Source organism: Olea europaea, unplaced genomic scaffold (assembly GCF_002742605.1).
Source record: "Olea europaea var. sylvestris unplaced genomic scaffold, O_europaea_v1 scaffold1061, whole genome shotgun sequence".
NCBI classification, from domain to species: domain Eukaryota; kingdom Viridiplantae; phylum Streptophyta; class Magnoliopsida; order Lamiales; family Oleaceae; genus Olea; species Olea europaea.
The window spans coordinates 88,550-112,291 of record NW_019227959.1 but is presented as its reverse complement, the minus strand read 5'-3'; the positions used below and the strand labels follow the sequence as shown (position 1 = coordinate 112,291).

Below are 23,742 nucleotides of genomic sequence, written 5' to 3'. Positions count from 1 at the left end.
GGATGTGAACATTACAATGAAAAATAATCTTATAAAATATCCAAAATATTGTAAAAATTATGAGAAATCAAAAAACTTGATTTTGGGAGGTACGCAAGGTAGGATCAATTGCATCTTATAAGTTAATGATCAAAGTCAAATATTAATTTTATTTACACATTTAATAGGACAATTCTGCTTTTTGGCCAGGTTCAAGGGCGCCAAACAGCCCCCCTTCACATGGCGCCCATTTTTTTGGCCCGGTTTTGAACCTGGCCTTGTGGCTTTTTTGTTAATAGGATTCACACTAGGAAAATGTCGTTTTGCCCAAAAATGTTTGACATCCGAAATAATCGACCCTTACAAAGTGCGCAGGTTCCACGTCAATTAAACAACGTCCAACCCTCGCAGTGTGTATGTTTGGTCATCCTCTACGTCAACCATAATGTTCTCCTAACTCAATCCTCCACGCTAATACCTACATATTTACTATTCATTTGTGTCACATTATAATTTCAACCATTAATAAAAAATTATAATATTTTCCAAACATGCACTAAAAAGTAAAAACAAAGTCAAGAACAAATCTCTTAATAATCAGAATTGCATTAATAATTGTGCTGACTCTCATAGCCCAGTGGGTCCGCTTATTACACCGTCCATGCTGTGCGCGAGTTGATTTACCATTCATATCATATCAGAATTCGACTGATTGATTAATTCAATTAAAAAGTTAATTTGAGAATTGGCCAGACTTCAAACTCAAAAAAAAAAAAAAAAAAAAAAAAAAAAAAATTTGAACCCCAACTTGGAGGGCTTTCACGGCCCCGTCCCGTCCCTAGAGCTTTGTGAGGGATGTAAATCGCGGGATGTGTCCCAACATGCCAGGGAATAAGAGTTGTCTGTACACTGCGCCTACAAGAAATTCAATTTCATGTCTCAGGAATCGAACCTTCACACTACGACTGCCAACAAATTGTCCAATAAATATTTGACATGTGTCCCCTATTTTTAAATAAATCGTGCGGTGAACCTCTTGTTGACAAAGTTATTATTTTTGCTTTTTAAATTTTGAGTCGATCAAATTTTATTTTTAATCACATTTCAGTGAATTGTAATGATTTAGTAATAAGAGAGACTGGTTTATTATAATGATATCAACCAGGAACAAGAGTTAGCCTTCCGCATGACTATACGCATCGATAAACCAACTCAAATGTTGATTTATATTCATTTACTTAATCCTTTACCACTGGTTTGATTTTTTATTTTATTTTTAAATACAAGGACTTCATGTGTAGAATTACACTTTCACCCCCACCCTTGAACCAAAAAGGATGTTAATTTAGATCAAGTGAACTCATTGATCAAATTGAAAAAAAAATAATAATAATAATAATAGTGACACGTTGGACATAATGTCCTGGACTCGCGGGACATCGATGGATTAGCAAATAGTTCATTTTGTGGGGAATAAAGCTACTCAAACATGACCATTTTGTGTGACTCTTTTCATTTTTCTTTCTTTCAAAATTTCTAATAAATATTTTGATATATGTCTCATATTTTTAAATCCTGTGATTGACCATGTTTGCGTGGCAAGATTGGATCATGAGTAACACACGTCAGCATACAGGACATGGGCACATGTAATATATATTACAATGGGTCCTCCACGTCATCATCACATGCTTGCCCCATAGCCCACCAAATAAAATTATTTTGGGAAAAATGGGTGGGGCCCGCATGGCTGTTTCTTAGTTAGGGATACAATCATATTCATCCTTTTCCATTTTGAATAAATGGGCACTGAAATATTCAAAGAGGATGGGACTTTTATTTTTTCGGGAAAAAAATATTGTTTGTGAACAATAAATATGAAAATACACAAATAATAAATATTATTAGAGAAAAGTAACCAAAGTATGCAACTCGCATAACATTTTTTTTATTTTAAATTATATATAATTGATACTACGGGTGATGAATTGCCTATCCGACCACTAGGGAACCTCCCAACATAGGGACTAACAAGAATGAATGTAAGATAAAAGCATGATATACTCTTGGATATGTAACTTGTAATTATAAATGAATATGAAACATCGTCAGTGAACTTTATGACAATTGGATTATAAATCAGCTGCTAGCAATCTTGTTGTGCCATATTAGTAGGTAAGTTTAGTATGCTCTTGACAAGACAAACAACAATCAACTCATATCGATGTTCTAAAAGGCCTAATGCGTGATGATGTGTGAAGGTCAAACTATAAGTTCAGTGAGTTTAGGCGAGCATAGACGTAAAAAAGAGAAAAAATGAGTTTTCTTATTTTAATATTATTTTAATTTTTAATCAATCAAAAAATTATTTAATAATTAAAAATAATACTTATCAAACATCTAAAATGGATTTATAAGAATTTAGTACTTTTTTCAAAGTTTCCAACAAAATGAAAAGTTTCAAATGTAAATACTATGGTAAATTGATAAGAATTTTTGAAAATTTTCCTTTGTTCAATGTTTCAAGTAGCTATTTCGAATCTAGAGCAGTTAAAGTAAAGAAATCAGCTTTTAAATTTTAACTTAAAATAATTGCAAAAAAAAAAAATTTAAGAAAAATTAAAAAGATAATAATACGTGCATAGGCGAGCATAATCACACTTAGACGCGCATTAGCGGTCAACAATTGCCATTGACCGCTAAATAAGACGCCAAGCCACTTGGCTTGACATTTTCGCCGCGCATTACGCCTAGATAGGGATGTCAATGGGTCAAGTCGAGCCAGCTCGTGGCTTGTTTTGAAAGAGCCGAGCTCTTTTTCATTTTGGGCAAGCTCGTCCAAATTTTTTTTTATAAATACAGAAAACACAAATAATTAAAAAAAATAAAAAGATGCATTTTTAAAAAAATAATTTAATGAAGGCAATTTTTTTTTCCTATCATATGGTAATATTTTCTATAAAGTATTAAATATTTATGTAATGAAGATGAATTTTTTTTTTTGAAATACATTTTGTTATTTCTTTTTTAAAGTAGATAAAATGTAAACCCTCCTCCTTTATCCGGGTTTGGGACTGGTTATATCAATTTTAAGTAGACTGAGTTAAAAATTGTACACGAACAACTTGTTGTAACATGTACAATTTTTTAAAGAAAATTAAATTTAACGATTAAAAAATAAGAAATTTTGATTAATATAATTAAATCAAATATCATTTACCTGGCGACATGCACTTTCAGCGTATTTATCCTGTAATTGAAAATAAGTGTCCTGTCAATCATTCACTCATATTAAAGCTTCCAAAATATCTTCTTTTCAGTCGGCTCCTGACATCGGTCAAAATCCTTTTACCTGGATTAAAAGTAGATTCCGAAGCAACATTGTTAACCGGAGGTGTTAGTAGATCTTTTGCAATTTCAGAAACAATTGACCAACATCTTTTATATTTTCACCAGAATTCAATTACTTCTTCTGAATTTTTTTTAATTGTTGTGTTTGTTAGCATATTATAATTAAAGTAATCAATTAATTCGACAGACATCACATTTTGAATTGCGGCCGATATTTGATGAGATGCAGGTGAAGACGACATGGTAGTAGACGAACACATTGCAGTTGCATCATATCTAAATGTATTAATGCCTTGAAATAAATTCATTATTTCGACATCATCTTCTTCAATTTTAGCGGAAAGAGTAGGTGTAGAGGGTACCCAACTAACATTCGCACACATTCGTTCCGCATATAAATCATACATTCCACATAATGTTTGCTCTAAATTCTTATAGGTGATAAGTGTATCAAGTATTAAGACTTTGTTGATTTGATCAATTACGCATTTAGTTCCCGATATATTATATCGGGGTCTATTGCGCATGCTAAAGGAAATAACATACGCAATTCTTCCCAATATTTTCTAAACTTTAATTCTATAACAATTATAATTTCACTAAAATCAAGATCGTTTTTATATTTATGGAATGTTCTTGTAATTATATAAAGGCGTTCAAGCATAGCTTGTGGGATAATAACCGCCCGATAAAATCTTTGTAGTCTCATAAAAAGATGTCAAAAATCGTTTAACTTTCAAAACTAATACTCAATCGGATTCATTCAACATACTATCGTATTCGCTTCTAACGTGTCTATTGTTATAAAAGTCAATTATTAAATACTCAAAACCTTTACATGACTTTAATATCAAGTAAATAGAGTTCTATCTATAGTCTACGTCGCTAACAAATGTTTTAACAGTCGTCACTTCTAGTCTGACACAAAAATCTTCAAATACTTGTTTTCTACTAGGAAAGATTGTAATATATATTAGTGTGCTCCTAATCCTTTGAAATTCATCATTTATATGTTTAAACTCATCTTGCACAATGAAATTCAAAAAACGGCACACACAACAAATATGAAACAAATACCCACTGAAATCAGGTTGAAGTATCCTACACAATTTATCGACGAATACCTTATTAACATTTGCATTATTGAAAGTAAAAGATCGAATTTTAGTCTCGCAATTATATTCTCTAACAATACTGATAATAGCATTATATATATTATTAGCATTGTGAGGAACCTCAATAATTCTAAAAGTACTAATTTTTTTATGCATGCACCAAAGTGAGTCTATATAGTGTGCAGTTACAGCTATATAGACTCTTTTATTAATTCCTTCCCATATATCAGAAGTTAAAGATATAACACCCACATATTGTTGTAAAGCCATAATTAATTGTTGTTTTAAATCATTAAAATATTGTATTGTATCAGCACGAAAAGTGTTTCAATTTACCCCAACGTAACTTGGTTATAGATATTCTTTTATGAACAAGACGAAGTGTTGGTTGTCGGCAATAGTCAAAGACAACTCAATGGCGGCAACAAATTTCACCAATCCAGTTCAAATGTTGTCCTCCGAATACATCCACGTGAATAGGTGTGAAGTCGTAGAACCGACGCTGGACTGTCAAATTGCAATTGTGTTTGACCTGCTAGAAGAAGTCCATGTTTGGCCGCACATGTTTTGTAATGGCGATTGAGATGAGTGGTACCAATTCCTTTTTACCATGTCAGTCTTTGTTGTCAGTATTTACATATTGCCTTAGATTCTACGAGGTCATCGACGATTTTTTCAGTTAAAATCAACTTAAAGTAATCCCAACATTTTGCTTGTTTTTTCCCTTTTGCTTTCCCCTCGCATCTGGGATGTTTAATTCGACATTTTCGTCCTCATGTTCCACTTCGAGAATGTTAATATCATTCAAATCAATTGAATTGTGGCTTCCATGACCGTGAATGTGAACATCTTCAGGTATGGGTACGTCATTTAGACTGACAAATTCATTCGAAAATTGACTTTGTGACATCCTAAGCAATTTGCCATGTGGCCCACATCCTGTATCGAACAAGCTCTCAACAAATGAGCGTTGATCCATTTGTTTTATTGTTTGTGATGAAATCCAAATATAATAACTAGTAAAAGTATAAATATAGTGAGAACCGAGAATTGGATGAATTGAAATTATAACTGAATAAACTGTAAAAAATGAATCGATATTATATATTTTGCACAATAGCACATGAGAGAGTAAAAACTTGATAATTAATATAAGGAGAGTTAAAAAGTGAGAATTGAATTTTGATATGAAAAAAAATGAATTAGGGGGGGTATTTATAATAGAAGTGAAGTGAGGAGAAAAAAATAATAAATAAAAGTTCGGCGACCTAAACGGTCACTGAAGTTTTTCAGTGATCAAAACGGTCACTTTTTCAACGAGCCATGAGCCTCGTTTGAGCTCTCCCACGAGCGGCTCGCCCCCCGCCCAGGCTCGTTCGGCTCGCACTCATAATTTTACAAGCTCGAGCCCCCACGAGCTCGATTTTCACTAGCCAAGCCGACTAGCCACTCCGCCCATTTGACATCTCTACACCTAGGCGACGCCTTGGTGCCATCTAGGCACGTTTTTTAGAACACTAACTCATATTATTATAATCTTGTCTAGTTTTATTCAATTCAACGCACAAGCATACATTTACATGTCTAACTTATGGTCAACCTACCTTACTATTCTACTAAATATCGCCTCTGCTTGACCGTCATTTTTCAAAACTCGATTTCTCAAAACTTATTTTTAATCATACATTTCATAGATCAACAAATCTTATCAACTTTTCAGTCACATTTTCACTAATTTTTATCCAAACTAGATAGTGGATTAGTTACTAATTATTACAAAGTTGAGTATGTATATATTTTTCCAAATCATTTCATCTAAATTTTCAAAAATAGATTGATAAACAAAAAAATACATAAATACAAAAGTTTTCAACGTACATTTTAAAAAAATAAGAAACTTGTTAAAAGGTTTCAAAAATCAAATGGTCATATTTAATAGGCCCTTGTTTGATTTCCATTATTCTAAAAATTTATTTTTTTAAAATTCATTTTCAACCATACATTCTTCAATAAAATAATATTACACGCAAATTCAAAACTTTGCTTCGATTTTTAACCACATATTATCCATCAATCTACTATTCAAAATGCATTATCTCCCTCAAAATGGGAATCAAACAAGGGCTAGGTAAATGTCACAATAAGATACGATTATAGTGACAGTCACAAATCACATATGATTACTAGCATAAAGAATAAATTGTGAGTCACAATTATGAATTTAGTCTTAGTCACACATTTTTTAGGTTACATGTTGTTTATTGATCACAAATCACCAATTTTATCAGTCACATTATTTATTGATCACAATTTATTCATTTTATTGGTCAAAATCATCTAAATAATTGGTTATAGATGCTCTTCATTCCACCCTATTCCATTCCACTCCTCTCCACTTCACTCCACCACCACTGACACCATTTAAAATCGTATCACACCACCAATACCACGAGCACAACCAAGGTACCACCATCACTGTATGGGGTACCCCCACCACACTCGTACCAACACCAGCATCGTCGCATAGATCCACACACATGCATCACCATAGTCCATAGTACACTGATCACCACCATAGGCTCACACATTTTATTCTGTCACACACAAAAATTCGCAACCACTAGGAAACACAATGACGAGTGTCACTATCGCACGGGACCAACGTCACACAAACCTGCAACCGCCATGAAGTAACAGCACTCACCACCAAGAAGTTGTGACACACACCATCAAAAAGAAGCGGTGCTCGCCATTGCTTATAACAGCAACGATGAGTGTCGGTGTAGCAACGGTAAAATCTCGATGACATCCATCATCACTTTGCATGTTGTTGAAGAAGCTACAGTGTCGGAGAAGTGATTGTGGCAGAAAAGTGAGGATATGTCAGAGTGGTGAAGAAGGCATTGATGATGGAGAAAAGTGGAATGGATTTGAAGTTTTGTGACCTTTCGCTTCGTGAAATGAATTAGGGTACGATGAATAGGCTTCACCTGATTTTTGAAAGAATAACTTTAGGATTTGATTGTTTAAATAGAAAATTGAAAAACATTGATGACTGTAATTTTCTCATTAATAAATTTACCCTTTTAATGAACACGAGTAGACTCGTTAATTGGGTCAATTGACAAAAGAGTCTTTTATGCATTTACCCCAGTAAACCTTTTTCATCAATTGGGTCCATAAGCCCAATTTTCATGTCCACCAGAAACTTCCTAGTCCTTTATCCTTTTATTTTACCTTTTGAACACAATCTTATTACCTTCATTTAATGAAGCGAAAACCCCGAAAATATTCTTCAACTACTTACAGGCCATTTAGTTTATATTTTTCAAAAAAATGCACTAAAAATGTGTTTGTCAAACAATTTATAGCACGTTTGAAAGGTAAATAAGATGTTCGGTAGTAATAAATGAATATTTTTTCTTCATTATCTAGTAAAAATAAGAACAACTTACCAAATGTGCGCCCCCCAGGGCACATCCAAGTTGGCGGAACAATCACATTGGGGGGCTCTGGAACCAAGTGTGGGGAGTTCGATTCCTGGTTGGAGCAGCCAAGTGATGTAATAACCAGAGGAAAAGTTGGAGCAGCTTGGTGATGTAATAACCATGGAGGAGGGTCCCTTTGGGGAAGGAGTAAAAGCCATGTGGGAACTTGGGAACCAACAAGGGCACAACCTGTGATTTACCTCCACTAGTCACTGAGGGGCAGGGGGTTAGAGGTCCAGGATTTAGTCCGGCTAAGCTGGGACACCTGGGTTATCAAAAGAAAAAAAAAAAAAACTTACCAAATGTGCGTTCAGTTACTGATTTTCTTGATGTGTGTGTCTCGATATGAAAATAGAGAAAGGTTATGAGCAAAATGTTTTGTAAATAACTTACATTTTAGCTCAACTTACATAATCGAATATTATATTGCAACATACATGTTAGCATTTACATTTGTTTTTGCATGGACTATACTCTTTTATAAATGAATAACGTTATTTATCTTCGTCAGAGATAATTACGAGTCTATTTGATAAGTGATGTACTATAAAATAATAAAATTTAGTAAATCACAATGATCGTATCTGATAAAGATAAATAATATTATTACTCTTTATAATTAATTTCAATGTACTTAAAATAGTCCATTATTTATTTATGAATTTGAAAAAATATATATTTTTTTTAAATTGAAGATAAAGATATCTTTATGAAGAAGAGGACAGCACCTTGCATGGTCACACGTGCGACCTCTTTCTATCCTTACCGCATGCGACAAAAATTCGTACATGCAATGACAATAATGTCCCCCCAAACAATATTACCACCCTTGTGTACAGAGGTAGTAGATATTTTAACCACCAACGAGGAAGTAAGATGTGGTTTCACCACCTCGTCGATGTTTTAGACGATGGGTAAGATATTTGATTGAATCGCTTGTACAATCAACGTCAGACTGTATATGTACAGCTTGAGCGGACTGTGGCCCGTGCTGTATACGAGGCTATACAGCAAGCACAACTCTAAGATATTTCCTACATATTATGGGAATTAGATTAGTCATATCCTTTTATATTATGTAAAAATAATTGGAACATAGGCAGGAAAATTATGTTTTTTTCTTAGTTTCCCATTCTTATAAACTCATTTTTTTCTTAAACTAAATTTCAATCACATATTTTTTAATAAAATAATTTGATAATTTTTTTTATTTAATTTAAAAATATACACATATCATTTTACAATGCTTAATTTTAAGTGAGAGTGGAGATATGACAACTAAAATAGTCCATCAAAAACTTCTTACACCATTTGCAAGGATTTGATGATCTATGGATCATCTTTAACGAATAATTAATTAAGGGTGGACAAAATAACCAAATTAAATCAAATCAAATCGATTGATTTGGTTCGACTTTACAAAAAAAAATAATAATAATAATAATGGTTCTGGTTCGCAGAACTGAAGGTTTATTTGATTCTAGTTCTAACTCGATTCAAGTTTTAGAATCAATAACCAAACTCAATATTTAAATAATAATAATAATTATTATTTAATTTATTTATTTATTTTGTATAAAAGAATGAATCACAATTCACACCAAAAATTCAAATTTTAATTGAAAATTAAGACAAAAAGGTTATGTGCCTTTAATTTCTCAATTCTCAATATGGACACTAGGGACCCTAATTTATTTATCATTTTCTCTCATTTTCAATTTATATGCCCACTATTACATGGAGACCAACTACCGCATGTCGTCTGTCATCACACTATGAAATTGAAGTCTCAACATTTGGTTTTTCTTCCTCAATAATTCTTTCTCTTCCCCTCCCCCTTCCCCCAATTAGTAATGAAACTAGAATCAAACAAAACCAAACAAGAACCGAATGATTCGATTTCAATTTGGTTCCATATCTTTAAAAATTATTTGACATTATCAAAAAAATCATTGGTTCATGGTTCGATTTGATACTCTTGAAAACAAAATCAAATGGAATCCCTGTAATTAAGTAGCTTGTGTTTGAAAACAAAAATCACTAGATTTGTTATCGGCAACTAATATGGATGTATCTTTGGGGATATAAGCAAAAATCATCAAATTGGAAAAATGATTGAAGTCGTCTTCCTTAAGCTATCTGTCTAGTACCATGTGGTCCTTTTGAAATTAAACCTAAAACAATTCGGTTTATATCTTGAAATTTTAACAACTGTTTAAAATGAATCCGAACCTCTTAAACCTTAAAAATAAAAAATTATAAATTTCTACCATAATTTAGATTGGTAAATTACAATCTTATAATCTCCAAAATAAAACTACAATTATTAAATACTCTCTAGTCCTATAACGATAGATTTATTTATATTTTCACATGAATTAAGAAAATTTAATTAATATATGTTGGAACTATGAATTTTACTCATATTTCTCCTAAATACCCACCCCTATGTTAAATCATAGTAACTCATATTTGTTGATAACTATACACATTATATAGAGGTATTTTAAAAAATTAAGACTTTAATTATACTCTCAACAAGTAAAGTAGCTTATAATTTGGGACCAAAAAAAAAAAAAAATCAAGCCTATTTTTGCTCGACGAAGGTAATGTTTAATATACCAATGGGTAACTATTGGTATTTGATATTACATTAATCCATTTAACTCGTTTATTATTATTATTATTTTGGCAATTATATATATAACTAAATATCAAAATATTTTATGATCAATGAATTAATGATGATAAAGTGAACATCAAGAAAAAATATAACAACTCCATAGATTAAATTTAGACCAAATCATTAGGTTTAAGTTTGAGATATTATACAATTTTGTTTAAGTTTGGATTTCGATTTTTTACCAAACCATTTTAAACTGTTGGATTTATAAAGGTATCAAAAATCAGTCAAGTCAGAAAGTTTACACCCTTAAATATAATATTACAACAATCTAGATTTACCATGAGGCAAAAATGTACATGTCAAACAGTATTACAATAACCTAGATTTATCATGTGGTGAGGATGTATTTGTGAAATGGTATTACAACAATCTAAATTTATCATGGATGAGAACATATTTGTGAAACGAGATCGATAATAAAAGCATGACCAGGTGCCTTAGCGCGTATTGCATGACCTTGAGCACGGTTTTATAAGTTACTCACAAGACAACCCGCACGTGCTTCGCACATGTGGCAAGAATGTGCTTGTGAAATATCAATAAAAGCACGGGATGACTTGGCTCGTATTTTTGCATGATATTGAGAATGTCTAGGTTTTTTTATAAGTTACTTATAATACAACTTGCACGTGCAGCACACAAGCTCTGCACAGGATAAGTGAATCTTTTTACTTCTGTAATTTAGAGAACTAAATAAATAAGAGTTGGATACGTATTTCTTAAAATCTAAAATTTCATTTTAAAAGTTTAATCTTTATAGTGTGAGTGATTATGTTAACTCCAAACTACGAAGCCAACAAAACCCTTGCCACCTCCTTGTCAAGTTGCCTTCAATTGCCTTTTCCAATTGTCGGAGCACCTTATGAGCTTTTCAATGCTTCAAATTCCCGTCAAGTAAAGGCAAGAGGACAAAGAGCAAGGATTTGGCTAGGGTTTCTAATTTTCACCGTCTTTCATTATGATTTTTTGGTGATATATATAACCGTGTGTCAATGCATTATTAGTGGAATTCTAGCTAATTTTGCATACATGTTGCTCTCTAATTGGTTAAGACGTCAGACTTATCATGTCAACTTTTTTACTATCTTTTCTAACGGTATGTGCATGTGGTAGTTACTCTTGGCTGCCACTTCGCCAAGAAAGCATAGTGCTCGTGAGCTAGTTGATGTCTCCGATCAATTTTATTTTTTAATATAATATTTTGGAGGATAAATCAGTTTTAAGTTTCTAGGTATGATCATGACAACTTCACTAGACTACTTTTTTGTCGTACACGAGGAGGGGACATTTATTGGCAAAGAGCGGCTAGACGAAGTGAATCTATAACTTTTCCATGGTAAAACGATTATAATGGAGTGTTAGGGTTCAATTCGTAGTGTCGTTATTGTGATCAACTACATGCATCCTCATTTTATACAAGTTGTGGGGGATATTTTGTGACACGAAAAAGTATTTGGTAACAAAATCACACTTATATGTTCATAATTATCCATTGACCACTTTTTTCGGCCTGATCTTAGGCCCTGACCCACTCTCCCTAGAAGAACCTTGCAAAGGAACACTAATGTTTTTGTTACACAAGTCGACATTCTCGATTTCATTTCGTGCATCACTGCTCGCGCAAGGCTTCCTCATATAACGAAATGCTTCCCACTGGGGGTTGCTAGGCCAAAAGCAAGAAAAATCACATCCCTCTGTTTCCTTTTTACCCCATATCGCCCCACAGGGAATAGGGAACGTTAAAAAATGATCCTATCAACACAATATGAAAATTCACCTATAGTTTAAACAAATGAATTATTTTTTTTTTTTTTTTTTTTTTTTTTGAGGTGATCTTGTGGTGATTCTCAAAATTTCAAAAAAAAAAATTCCATTTTTTTTGTTTTGAGAAACTAACAAAAAGAACGCATTTTCAACAATTTCAAAACAAACACTCAAAACACAAAACTCAAAATGAATTTAAAACTCAAAACACAAAACTGAAATACAAAGAGAACACCCCTAATTTGTTAGAGCAGCCTTTTTGGTTTTGTATTTATGGCTTGTTTGGATGAACATAAAAAAATTTAATATTAATTAACTTTTTAGCTCAAACATAAACAATTTATCGTTTTCTATCTTTCTTTTTAAAGGGAAATGTTGTTTTTCTTTTGAGAGTCATTTTAATTTATTGTCAAAATTAGTAATTTGTACAATAAATTTATTTAAGTAAAATTACTTAAAAGTTGATGCAGTGGAATGATGCAGAAAATGATTGACACTCTAAATACTTGTTGATTCAATTGAATACTAAGAATTTGATTATTAATTTAGTCGTCGATTCGTAAGGAGTACGAAACATTTGAAAAATTTAGAGAATTTCAAATTTAATCCATTGTGCATCTTCTATTGAGAACCCTAGAATGGCCAAGTGGCAGCATATCACAATTGAACTTAGATTCACACTCTATGTTATTCTGTCCTATGGTAATTACGTCGAACCTGTATAGCGAGGTCAAACCCAAATGTAGTGTTTGGACCTATATGGAGGGCCAAACCCCCAATGGATGAGGCAAGATAGTTAGAGGCACTACATGCAATCTTCCATACAAGATTTTTTACGAATGATTAAAGTGACAACTTACTGTAGCAGCCACTCTATTTAATCAATATCTCAGGTCTAATCCTTACAACCTAGGACATGTAGTTGCAAATGGTCAAAACATTAAATGCATTAGAGCTAAATTGACAAAATTACACCCATGACAAGGCACTTTGACCATTAGGATGAGGTCACGTGTCTTTTCATCCAACGATTATTATTTACTTTCTTTTACTATAGAAGCTCGTACATTGTGGCATTTGAAGATAGTGCAACTTTATATCTCTTGCTCTTATTTCTACTTTCTACGCAGCCACTCTATTTAATCAATATCTCAGGTCTAATCCTTACAACCTAGGACATGTAGTTGCAAATGGTCAAAACATTAAATGCGTTAGAGCTAAATTGACAAAATTACACCCATGACAAGGCACTTTGACCATTAGGATGAGGTCACTTGTCTTTTCATCCAACGATTATTATTTACTTTCTTTTACTATAGAAGCTCGTACATTGTGGCATTTGAAGATAGTGCAACTTTATATCTCTTGCTCTTATTTCTACTTTCTACACACTCATATCTAAACCCCTTTTACTTAGTGGCTCACATCTTTAGCACGCTCGATACCCAAATATTCACCCTCAAAGAGAATGATTTGACAGTCGAAGTGCTAGTGATCACCTCTCCTACCATCGAAGAAGGCCACATACATTTAACGATTTATCTTAAAGTGCAAGAAGAGGCTACGTGGATGCAAGAGGACCCAAATCTATTGATCACGTTGTTCGTTGAGATTTTAAAGTCAAGATAACCCATCAACAACCATGTTACAATTAACTATAATTCTAGATTTAAAGGAAAATAAGAAACTCTTGCTTTCTATTCCAAACAAAAACAAAACCTAGGAAGCTAATCTAATCAATTCTCCTAATAATTAAGACAAAAAGGTAAATAGATAAAATTAATTCATATGTATAGTGAGAGTTCTAATTTGACCGTTTAAGCGGTTTGGCCTCAAAATTGTGGGATCAATGGTTAAGCCATGATTTCTGTTTGGTGGCTTGTTTTTACAAACTTTTAAAGCTAACGCAAACACGCTCTTAAAGTGGAAGAATAGAAGAGATAAATAAAGTCAACATTTCATGATGAAAATTACTCGCACAGAACAAAAAGGAAACGAGAAAGAAAGCCATCATGAAATTACTTTCTTTCTTTCTTCAGTTAATAATCATGAAATTATAGTCCCAATTAAGATTTTGAAAAAGTTGTCTTTACTATTTTATTTCTTCTCTAACTCTCAACTTTAACACGAACTTTGTTATTTTTATATGATATAGGATTCTTAAGTAAAATTTGTCACTTTGTTAAAGAGATGCTGCATAATTTGTGTTTATTTAGAAATTTACGGCCAACTCAAATTCTTGATACGGAAAGAAAGTCAAAAGCCATGCTGTCTGAAGAATGAAACTTGCTGGCAAAAACGAACACTAATCTTAATTAATTATCCTCGTGATTAAGAATTAATTAAAGGGCATGGAATCTACATTAAAATAGACAGTGATGGATCCATCCGTTGATCTCACTCACACGTACGGGGAAAACCTAGAGAGACAAACTGATTGTTTTACCATTACACAGAGAGAGAGAGAGAGAGAGAGAGAGGAACACAGTGACCTATACATACAGAGAAATGTGGGTCACATGCCATGTGCCCAACAGCTGTGTCCATTTCCCAGTAACCCTTAACCAATAGGGAAAATTGCAGCTGAGGTACCAAATCTTTCGTTTATTAGCAGATTTTGCTCAAATCTTTAGTTTGTACTACCGTAGGTACCAAACCTTCAAAAAATCGCACCCGGAGGTCAAATTGATAGAAACCGTTAGTTTGATCATCAAAACCGTTAGTTGACCCCAAAATTGACATTGACCAAAATTTGGACTGATTTTTAAATCGTCAAATATGTAACTTTATATTTTTCATATAAAAAATTAAAATAAAAGAAATATACTTCATCTTCTCCACTTCATCCTACAAACACCCACCCCAAAACCAAAAACCAGGAACCACCTACTTCCTTACTTGCTAGCAGACCGCCCAATGCTACCCCTTCAACGCCAGTCGACCGTCCAACGCCACCCCTTCATTGCCTTCAAATTCTCCAAATAAACAGTCGATCGCCCAATGCCATACACATTGCTGCTCCGCCTTGCACAACCTTGTTATTTTCGCCCATCACCTCAAACAATGTCTTGACAAACAACGATGCCACCCCATCACTCTCTCCTCCACCCTTCAAGTACAGTGCAGACAGCGAGCCAACTGTATCACAATAGGCCTCCCTAACCTGGGAATCTAAATCCTTTAGCCTTTTAACAATGTGAGCAATGATTTTGGTCAAATGGGTCTCAGCAGAATTAGTGCGAGCAGTGCAGAGTACAGCAAGGAGTCGAATGCTCTCTTTCTTCATTGCAGGCTTCGGGTCATTGATGGTATCGTATAGGCAATTGAGTAGCATTGAAACCCCATCATTGGATAGGGCTTCAATAATCTTCTCGAGGTCCTCCATAGCGATCTGGTGGGTATCCCGATCGGCCAATTTTGAAAGCGCAGTAAAGATTCTCTGCTTCAATTCAATCATTGCCAAATGGGACGATAAAGAAGATGAAGATGAAGCAGAAGACGATCTAGGAGGGCCCGACTGGTTGGAAGGATTTGAGGGTTTTGAAGATATTTGGGAGCTCATTTTTAATGAAATTTTTGGTCAAAAGTCGCGAAATAAATTCGATGGGAGATTTTTTTGCTTCTCCTCAATGATTGTAATTGCATACTAACTAAATCCAGTTTTCTTCTTCGACGTCACAAACGCATCTTCAATTATCTAAAATACAAATTTCAGCTAAAAATAAAGGAAAAAAAATCAGATCTAAAATTCATAAAAACGAAAATTCCAAATTCATAAAATTGGATTTGGCTCTGGGATTGGAGAAGAAGGGAAGGGTGGCGCAAATTCTTGTAATGACTAGAGGTTGAGACGGTAATGCTGGCTGTGGCTGTGGCTGGGGCGGTGGACGGTGATGGTGGTGGTTTTTGGGGCTCTGGGATTGGGGAAGAAGAGAAGGGTGGTAGGTGATTTTATATTTTGATTTTTGTTTTTTGCTTTTTTAATTTAATTATTAATATATGTTGTAATTGTCTTTTTTGTTAAAAAATGTAAAGTTACAATTTTAACCTTTAAAATTCAGTCAAAATTTTGGTCAATGTCAATTTTGGGGTTAACTAACGGTTTTAATGGTCAAACCAACTTTTTCTGTCAATTTGGACTCCGTGTGCAAATTTTTTGAAGGTTTGGTACCTCCGGTGGTACAAACTAAAGGTTTGGACAGAGTCTGCTAATAAACGAAATATTTGGTATCTCAGCTGCAATTTTCCCTAACAAATAATTCAATATATATACCCTTGTTACCTTTCACGCTCAGGCTTTCTTTTGACTGCTTTCAGTTTTCACCACACGCACTGTCTCTCACTCTCTCAAGAAACGCCAATCCACTTTGTGTGTCTACACCACATCTCTCTCTCCCTCTTTCTCTGAAATGAAGCTGAAATTCTAGGGAGGAACTCATAAATCAAAAACTGAATTTGAAGATGAAAACTGATAAAAATTTAGCCAAAAATTTGTTTCTGTGTTGTCATCAACTGTTTATTATCTTCGTCTTGTTCATTTCTTTCTGTTTTCAACAAATTTCTTCAGCAACAACTCCCAATGGACTCATCAGAGACTCGCAAAAGCTCATTTCTTTCAAGAATTCACTCCCCAACCCCACTGAACTCCGAGACTGGCAGTCCACAATCAGCCCTTGCAATTTCACCGGCGTCTCCTGTAAAAATTACAGAGTCTCCTCCATAGACCTGTCGGACTCCCGTCTTAATACAAATTTCTCTTCAGTGGCGAATTTTTTCTTGGGCATCCAGAACTTGGAGTCCCTTGTGCTGAAAAATACCAGCCTCAGTGGTGCGCTCACTTCTACTTCAAGATTAACATGCACTAGTTTCTTGAATTCCATAGATCTAGCGGAAAATGGCATTTCAGGGCCTGTGACTGATATTTCAATCCTTGGAGTTTGCTCTGGTTTGGTGTTTCTTAATCTATCCGGGAATTTCATGGACCCTTTTGGCAAGGAAACTACAAGAGGCTTCCCCGCAGGATTATCATCATTACACGTTCTTGATATTTCTTACAATAATATTTCGGCTCCGAACGTGGTTTCTTGGTTTATCTCGAATGAATTTGCTGAGCTTCAGAATCTGTCTTTGAAGGGCAATAAAATGACAGGGAGTTTGCAGGAATTGAATTTCAAGAACTTGATGTATTTGGATCTTTCCACGAATAATTTTTCCTCCAATTTCCCACGGATAGACGACTGCTCCAAATTGCAACACCTGGACTTATCTTCCAATAAATTCTTTGGCGATGTTGGGGATTCACTTTCCGGTTGTGGAAAGCTTAGTTTCCTTAACCTCACCAGCAACAAGCTTACAGGCACAGTTCCAAAGCTGCCAAGTGGGAGTATGCAGTATCTTTATCTCCAGGAGAACGGTTTTCAGGGTGTTTTTCCACCCTTTCTTTCTGACTTATGCTCAACCCTTGTGGAGTTGGATCTCTCCAATAATAACTTGACAGGTACTGTTCCAGAAAGCCTTGTTGCATGCTCCGCTTTGGTACTTCTTGATATCTCCAACAACAATTTCTCTGGTGAGTTGCCTGTTGATACACTATTGAAATTGAGCAAGATGAAGAATTTGATGTTGTCGTCCAATAATTTTGTGGGTTATTTGCCTGATTCTTTCTCAAAGTTGCTAAATTTGGAGACTTTAGATGTGAGTTCCAATAGTATTGCTGGTTTGATTCCTTCTGGGATCTGCCAAGACCCTAGGAACAGATTGCAAGCGTTGTACCTTCAGAATAATATGTTCAGCGGTCCAATACCAGAGAGTCTAAGTAATTGTTCACAGTTGGTTTCACTTGATCTTAGCTTTAATTATTTGACTGGGACTATTCCCTCAAGCTTGGGGTCCTTGTCAAAACTCAAGGATATGATCATGTGGTTGAATCAACTCCATGGAGAAATCCCACAAGAGTTGATGTACCTGTCGAATTTGGAAAATTTGATTCTTGATTTTAATGATCTGACGGGATCAATTCCTGCTAGTCTTAGCAATTGCACGAATTTGAACTGGATTTCTTTGTCAAATAACCATTTGAGTGGTCAGATACCTGCTTCTTTGGGACGTTTGAATAGTCTTGCAATTCTGAAGCTTGGAAACAATTCGTTCTCTGGTAGTATTCCTGGGGAACTAGGTGACTGCCATAACTTGTTATGGTTGGATCTTAACACTAATTTGCTGAATGGGACTATCCCACCTGCTCTGTTCAAGCAATCTGGCAATATTGCAGTAGCAGTTCTGACAGGGAAGAGGTACTTTTACATCAAGAACGATGGAAGCAAACAGTGCCATGGAGCGGGGAATTTGCTCGAGTTTGGAGAGATTAGAGAGGAACAGTTGGACAGGATTTCAACTAGGCATCCCTGCAATTTCACCAGAGTTTACAGAGGTATCACTGAGCCGACATTCAATCACAATGGTTCCATGATTTTTCTTGATCTTTCTTACAACAAGTTGGAAGGAAGTATTCCAAAGGAGATTGGGTCTATGTACTACTGTTTTGTACTTAATTTGGGGCACAATGATTTCTCAGGACCTATTCCTCAAGAGCTTGGAGGACTGAAGAGCGTTGCAATCCTTGATTTGTCCTACAATAAGTTGAATGGAACAATTCCACAATCTTTGAAGAGCCTTACATCGCTGGGAGAGGCTGATATGTCAAATAACAATCTCTCTGGGATGATTCCAGAATCAGCTCAGTTCGTTACGTTTCCAGAATATAAATTTGCCAATAATTCTGGACTTTGTGGAATCCCTCTTCCGGCATGCGGGCCTGAAGCAGATGCAGGAAGTAGCCAGCATCCAAAGTCTCATAGGAGGCAAGCATCTCTCGTTGGCAGCGTGGCAACAGGGTTGTTGTTTTCCCTTTTTTGCGTCTTCGGGGTTGTAATTGTTGTCTTGGAAATTAGGAAAAGGAGGAGGAAGAAGAAGGAGGCCGCCTTTGAGGTCTATATGGACAATAACTCCAACTCGGCAACAGCAACAGGCAACTGGAAACTTAGTGCTCGTGACGCATTAAGCATTAACCTTGCAACTTTCGAAAAGCCTCTCAGGAAGCTCACTTTTGGAGATCTTCTTGAAGCCACTAATGGCTTTCATAATGATAGTGTTATAGGCTCAGGTGGATTTGGGGATGTGTACAAAGCTCAGTTGAAGGATGGAAGCGTTGTGGCTATAAAGAAATTGATACATGTCAGCGGGCAGGGGGACCGGGAATTCACTGCTGAAATGAGAACGATTGGGAAAATTAAGCATCGTAACCTTGTTCCCCTCTTGGGGTATTGCAAGGTAGGCGAGGAACGGCTCTTGGTTTATGAGTACATGAAGTATGGAAGTCTAGAAGATGTTCTGCGTGACAGGAAGAAAATTGGGCTCAAGCTAAATTGGGCAGCAAGGCGGAAAATTGCAATTGGAGCTGCAAGGGGATTGGCTTTCCTCCATAATTGCAACCCACTCATTATTCATCGCGATATGAAGTCGAGCAATGTTTTGATTGATGATAATTTGGAGGCCAGGGTTTCTGATTTTGGAATGGCAAGGCTTATGAGTGCAATGGACACTCACTTGAGTGTCAGTACGTTAGCAGGGACCCCCGGATACGTCCCCCCTGAATATTACCAGAGCTTTAGATGTTCAACGAAAGGTGACGTTTACAGCTATGGTGTAGTATTGCTCGAGCTTCTTAGTGGAAGGCAGCCAACAGATTCAGCTGATTTTGGTGACAACAATCTTGTGGGATGGGTAAAGCAACACGCTAAACTGAGAATAAGCGATGTTTTTGATCCTGAGTTGTTAAAAGATGATCCGACCTTAGAGATCGAATTATTACAATACCTAAAAGTTGCATGTGCTTGCTTAGATGATCGACCTTGGAAGCGTCCCACTATGATTCAAGTCATGGCAATGTTCAAAGAAATTCAAGCAGGCTCGGGAATGGACAGCACTGCTTCCACGATCACAGAAGAGGTTGGCGATTTTAGTGCAGTCGAAGGGGTAGAAATGAGCATAAAAGAAGGCAACGATTCAAGCAAGAACTTGTGAAAGCTTGAACCAAAAATTGAGGATTCGTTGGCAAAGATAAGAAGGGGATGGCTAGCATTCATTCACCTTCCAATTTTTCCTGCTCTGATACCATGTCAATCAGTGTAAAACTATGCTTTTATTTCTACCAAAATTATTGTATGTACCATTAGACCCTTAAGAAATCTTGCTATTATACATAAAAAGGATGTTTTTAACTTGTGACAATGTTGTACATATACAGTTTTGAGTTTGTTATGTTTCTTTTAGTTTCCATTGCTGTCTTGAATCAGAACTTCAGTTTCAGATCTAATCTTTGAAACGTTTGCTGTTGGATCTGTGACCTCACACAGTGATGCTGACTGAGTGATGGGTTTTTGGGACTTTTCCATTCATTCTTTTTAGTTTTCTCCAATTTTTTTAATAATTATAAAATTATAAAAAAGGCCAATACCTGTCCCTTGCCGTGCATGCATGGAAGTCACAAATCTAATCTCTTCATTGAGACAGAAATCGTGCTTCCAGTTGTAGGCCCTTCTCTCTCATATTCGAGCCATTTTTACTCGTTTCTCTCACTTATAATTAACAAAAAACAGGTATGCCATCGATCCAATAATATCAAGAATAAATTATTAAGTTCAATTTCTTAATAATACAGGATCTTTGACTGAGTCAACCTTCTTAATTATGCATGATTTAAAGTTGTCAATATTAGTTGGACCCTTTGAGAAGACTAAATCTTCAGTGGGACGGACGCACTATCCACCCAATGCTGAGGTGAGAAATTATTAAGTCCACTTTCTTAATAATACAGGATCTTTAACCGAGTCAACCTTCTTAATTATGCATGATTTAAAGTTGCCAATATTAGTTGGACCCTTTGAGAAGATTAAATCTTCAGTGGGATGGGCGCACCATCCACCCAATGCCGAGGCCTCACCTCGGCCAGTGGTTCACCCATAGGACGTTGCGACCGTCTTACTGAAGTTTGTCTCCTTCGAGAATGATGAGATGCAAAGTAGATATCCATTCATTCATTCAATGTAAGAAAATTCATTAATAATCCCGAATTTGAGAATTTATTTTTGATTATTTTGTTCTAGAATCCCTTATAGAAATTGTGAACCGTGCTCGTTGTGGTCTATAGATAATAATTAATGTTGATCGCCCTCAGGGCATATCTCCCAGTGGTAAAGGGGAGGGCGAATAGGGCTCAGCGCGGCAGTGTGCAGAGTTCGATTCCCCGCAAGGTGGAATTGGCTTTGTTGCAAGCGGGAGTTACCATATGGGTTAACAGCCTTGGCCTATCCATGTGCTCTCCACCCTGGCTCCTGGGAGGCATATCCTGCGATTTACCTCCTCCACGATGGCCCAGGGCAGAGTTGGTGGGGGCCCCTAAGGTTGGGGTTCAACCTTTTTTTTTTTTTAATGTTGATCGATAAATTCTCGACGTGTGAATGTCTTGACAAATACTATGTTATTCACGTCTTTTAAGACAACTTGCATTGGTTTTGTGTTCTTTTTTTTTTTTTCTAAATATATGTATGCATGCGCAAGTACACGTGCATTCTTTGCTTGAAGACTATGCAATACAAAAAGGGGCACATTTTACCTCAAAGTGATGAATATTGATGTTGGACCATCTAATCACTTTATTTGCAAATCTTTTATCGACTTGTTTGTTTAGCCCGTTTGGTACCCATTTTTTTCAAAATACATTTTTCTCTCTCTTCTTTTCAATCACACATTCTTTATTAAAATAATATTAGACGTAAATCAAATTTTTTTCCTTATTTTTCAAACACACACTTCCCATCAAGTTACTATTCTAAAATGCATTTTTATATAAAAATGGCCCTCAAACGTCCCCTAAATTCCTCAAAGTAATCAATTCCAAGGATGGACTGTACAAAAATAATAACATCTTGGTAGAGTTTCAATGCATGCACACAAAAACTATGCAAATAAATGTCTGGACAATTGGATTCAAATTTTTTTAATGTGTTTTTATAATCGACGAAAATAAAAATTTGTCTTCCTATCGTGAACAAGTTGCAACACTCGTGAGTTGTCTTTTTATGGTTCACAGCTAAGGGAACAAAGAGTAGTAAACAAATATGCATGTTCAAGATTTACAACTCGTACATTTTTAGTAATTTCATGTCAAGAAACTTAAATAATTAATGAATTCGAATGATATGAAGTATAAAGTTGAAATTACCAAAATTCTTGAAAAAATTGTTTAAATCTAATCGAATTTAGATTAATACCGACTTTTCTAAAACAAAAGGAACTTGCATCTTCATAATAGGCATTGCTATCATAAAAGGGTCTTTTGTAATCCTCCTCATCGATCAATAGAAGATAAAGTAGTCACGATCCAGATCAATGATATTAAACCCCACTTTTGATCTCCACATTTTTCATAATTCTCTTATGGATATGATTTATATGAATACATGAGAAACCCAAAGAACTCATTTGGTATTGTGCAGATCTGTAATTGCACTAGCATGCTCATGCGAGAAATAAGCCGTTGGTTGAACCAATAGGGAGCTCTCGCAGAAGATATCGTCAAACATCTAATCTCAGCAAAAGACATGTTAGTAGGACGTACGAATTAGCTATCTTAGACATAGGCGAAGGCCATTTCTTTGTCTTCCATTTTAATTTATGTAAATTTAGTTATTTTTCCCTTTTTTTTCTTTGACTTTTGATGAGGAGCACATTTTTTGTCCCATCTCTATGAAGCACAAAGATCTACCTAAATATTCAATTTAATTAAACAATTTAAGTATGATAAAATGTTTCATTGAAGCTTCCTAGTAAATAACAAAAATAAAAAATGAACGTGCATGTTGCCTAATACTAGACAATTAAGGAGAGTTAGTCATTAACGAAGGCTAATGAACATTAATTACCAGTTGCTTAATGGAAAATAATTGATTGTTTCTTGTGGCAAAACCCCAAACCCAAAGGGAAAATTAGGGTTTGGTTTCCCAATATTTCACTCTAGTTTTTGTTATAGGTCATCAACGTATAAAATTGAAGTTTTATCTCCTCAACTTATTTAAATTTGTAAATTCGATCCTTTTGTGACAGCTTGGACATAGAAATTGTACTCGACTCTCGCGTGATCTAGAACTCAAGGGTAAAAATGTTCAAACCAACTATTTATTCTAATGAGTTGGACATTTGAGTGGATGTTGGTTAAATTTAAAATTTCACTCACAAATAAATTTTAGAATAAGTAAAATTCTTAGTTAATTTAGAAAAAAATTACTTTCTTATTTCACTG

The 23,742-nt window shown here is 35.0% G+C and overlaps 1 protein-coding gene across 1 annotated transcript; it reads left to right on the top strand.

Annotated features, from left to right (window-relative positions):
• Positions 1 to 16,685: 16,685 nt before the first annotated feature.
• Positions 16,686 to 20,733, top strand: LOC111373005 (systemin receptor SR160-like). The gene has a single exon (XM_022995453.1). It carries the CDS (start codon positions 16,845 to 16,847, stop codon positions 20,463 to 20,465), a length of 3,621 nt encoding a protein of 1,206 aa, XP_022851221.1. The 5' UTR covers positions 16,686 to 16,844; the 3' UTR covers positions 20,466 to 20,733.
• Positions 20,734 to 23,742: the final 3,009 nt, after the last annotated feature.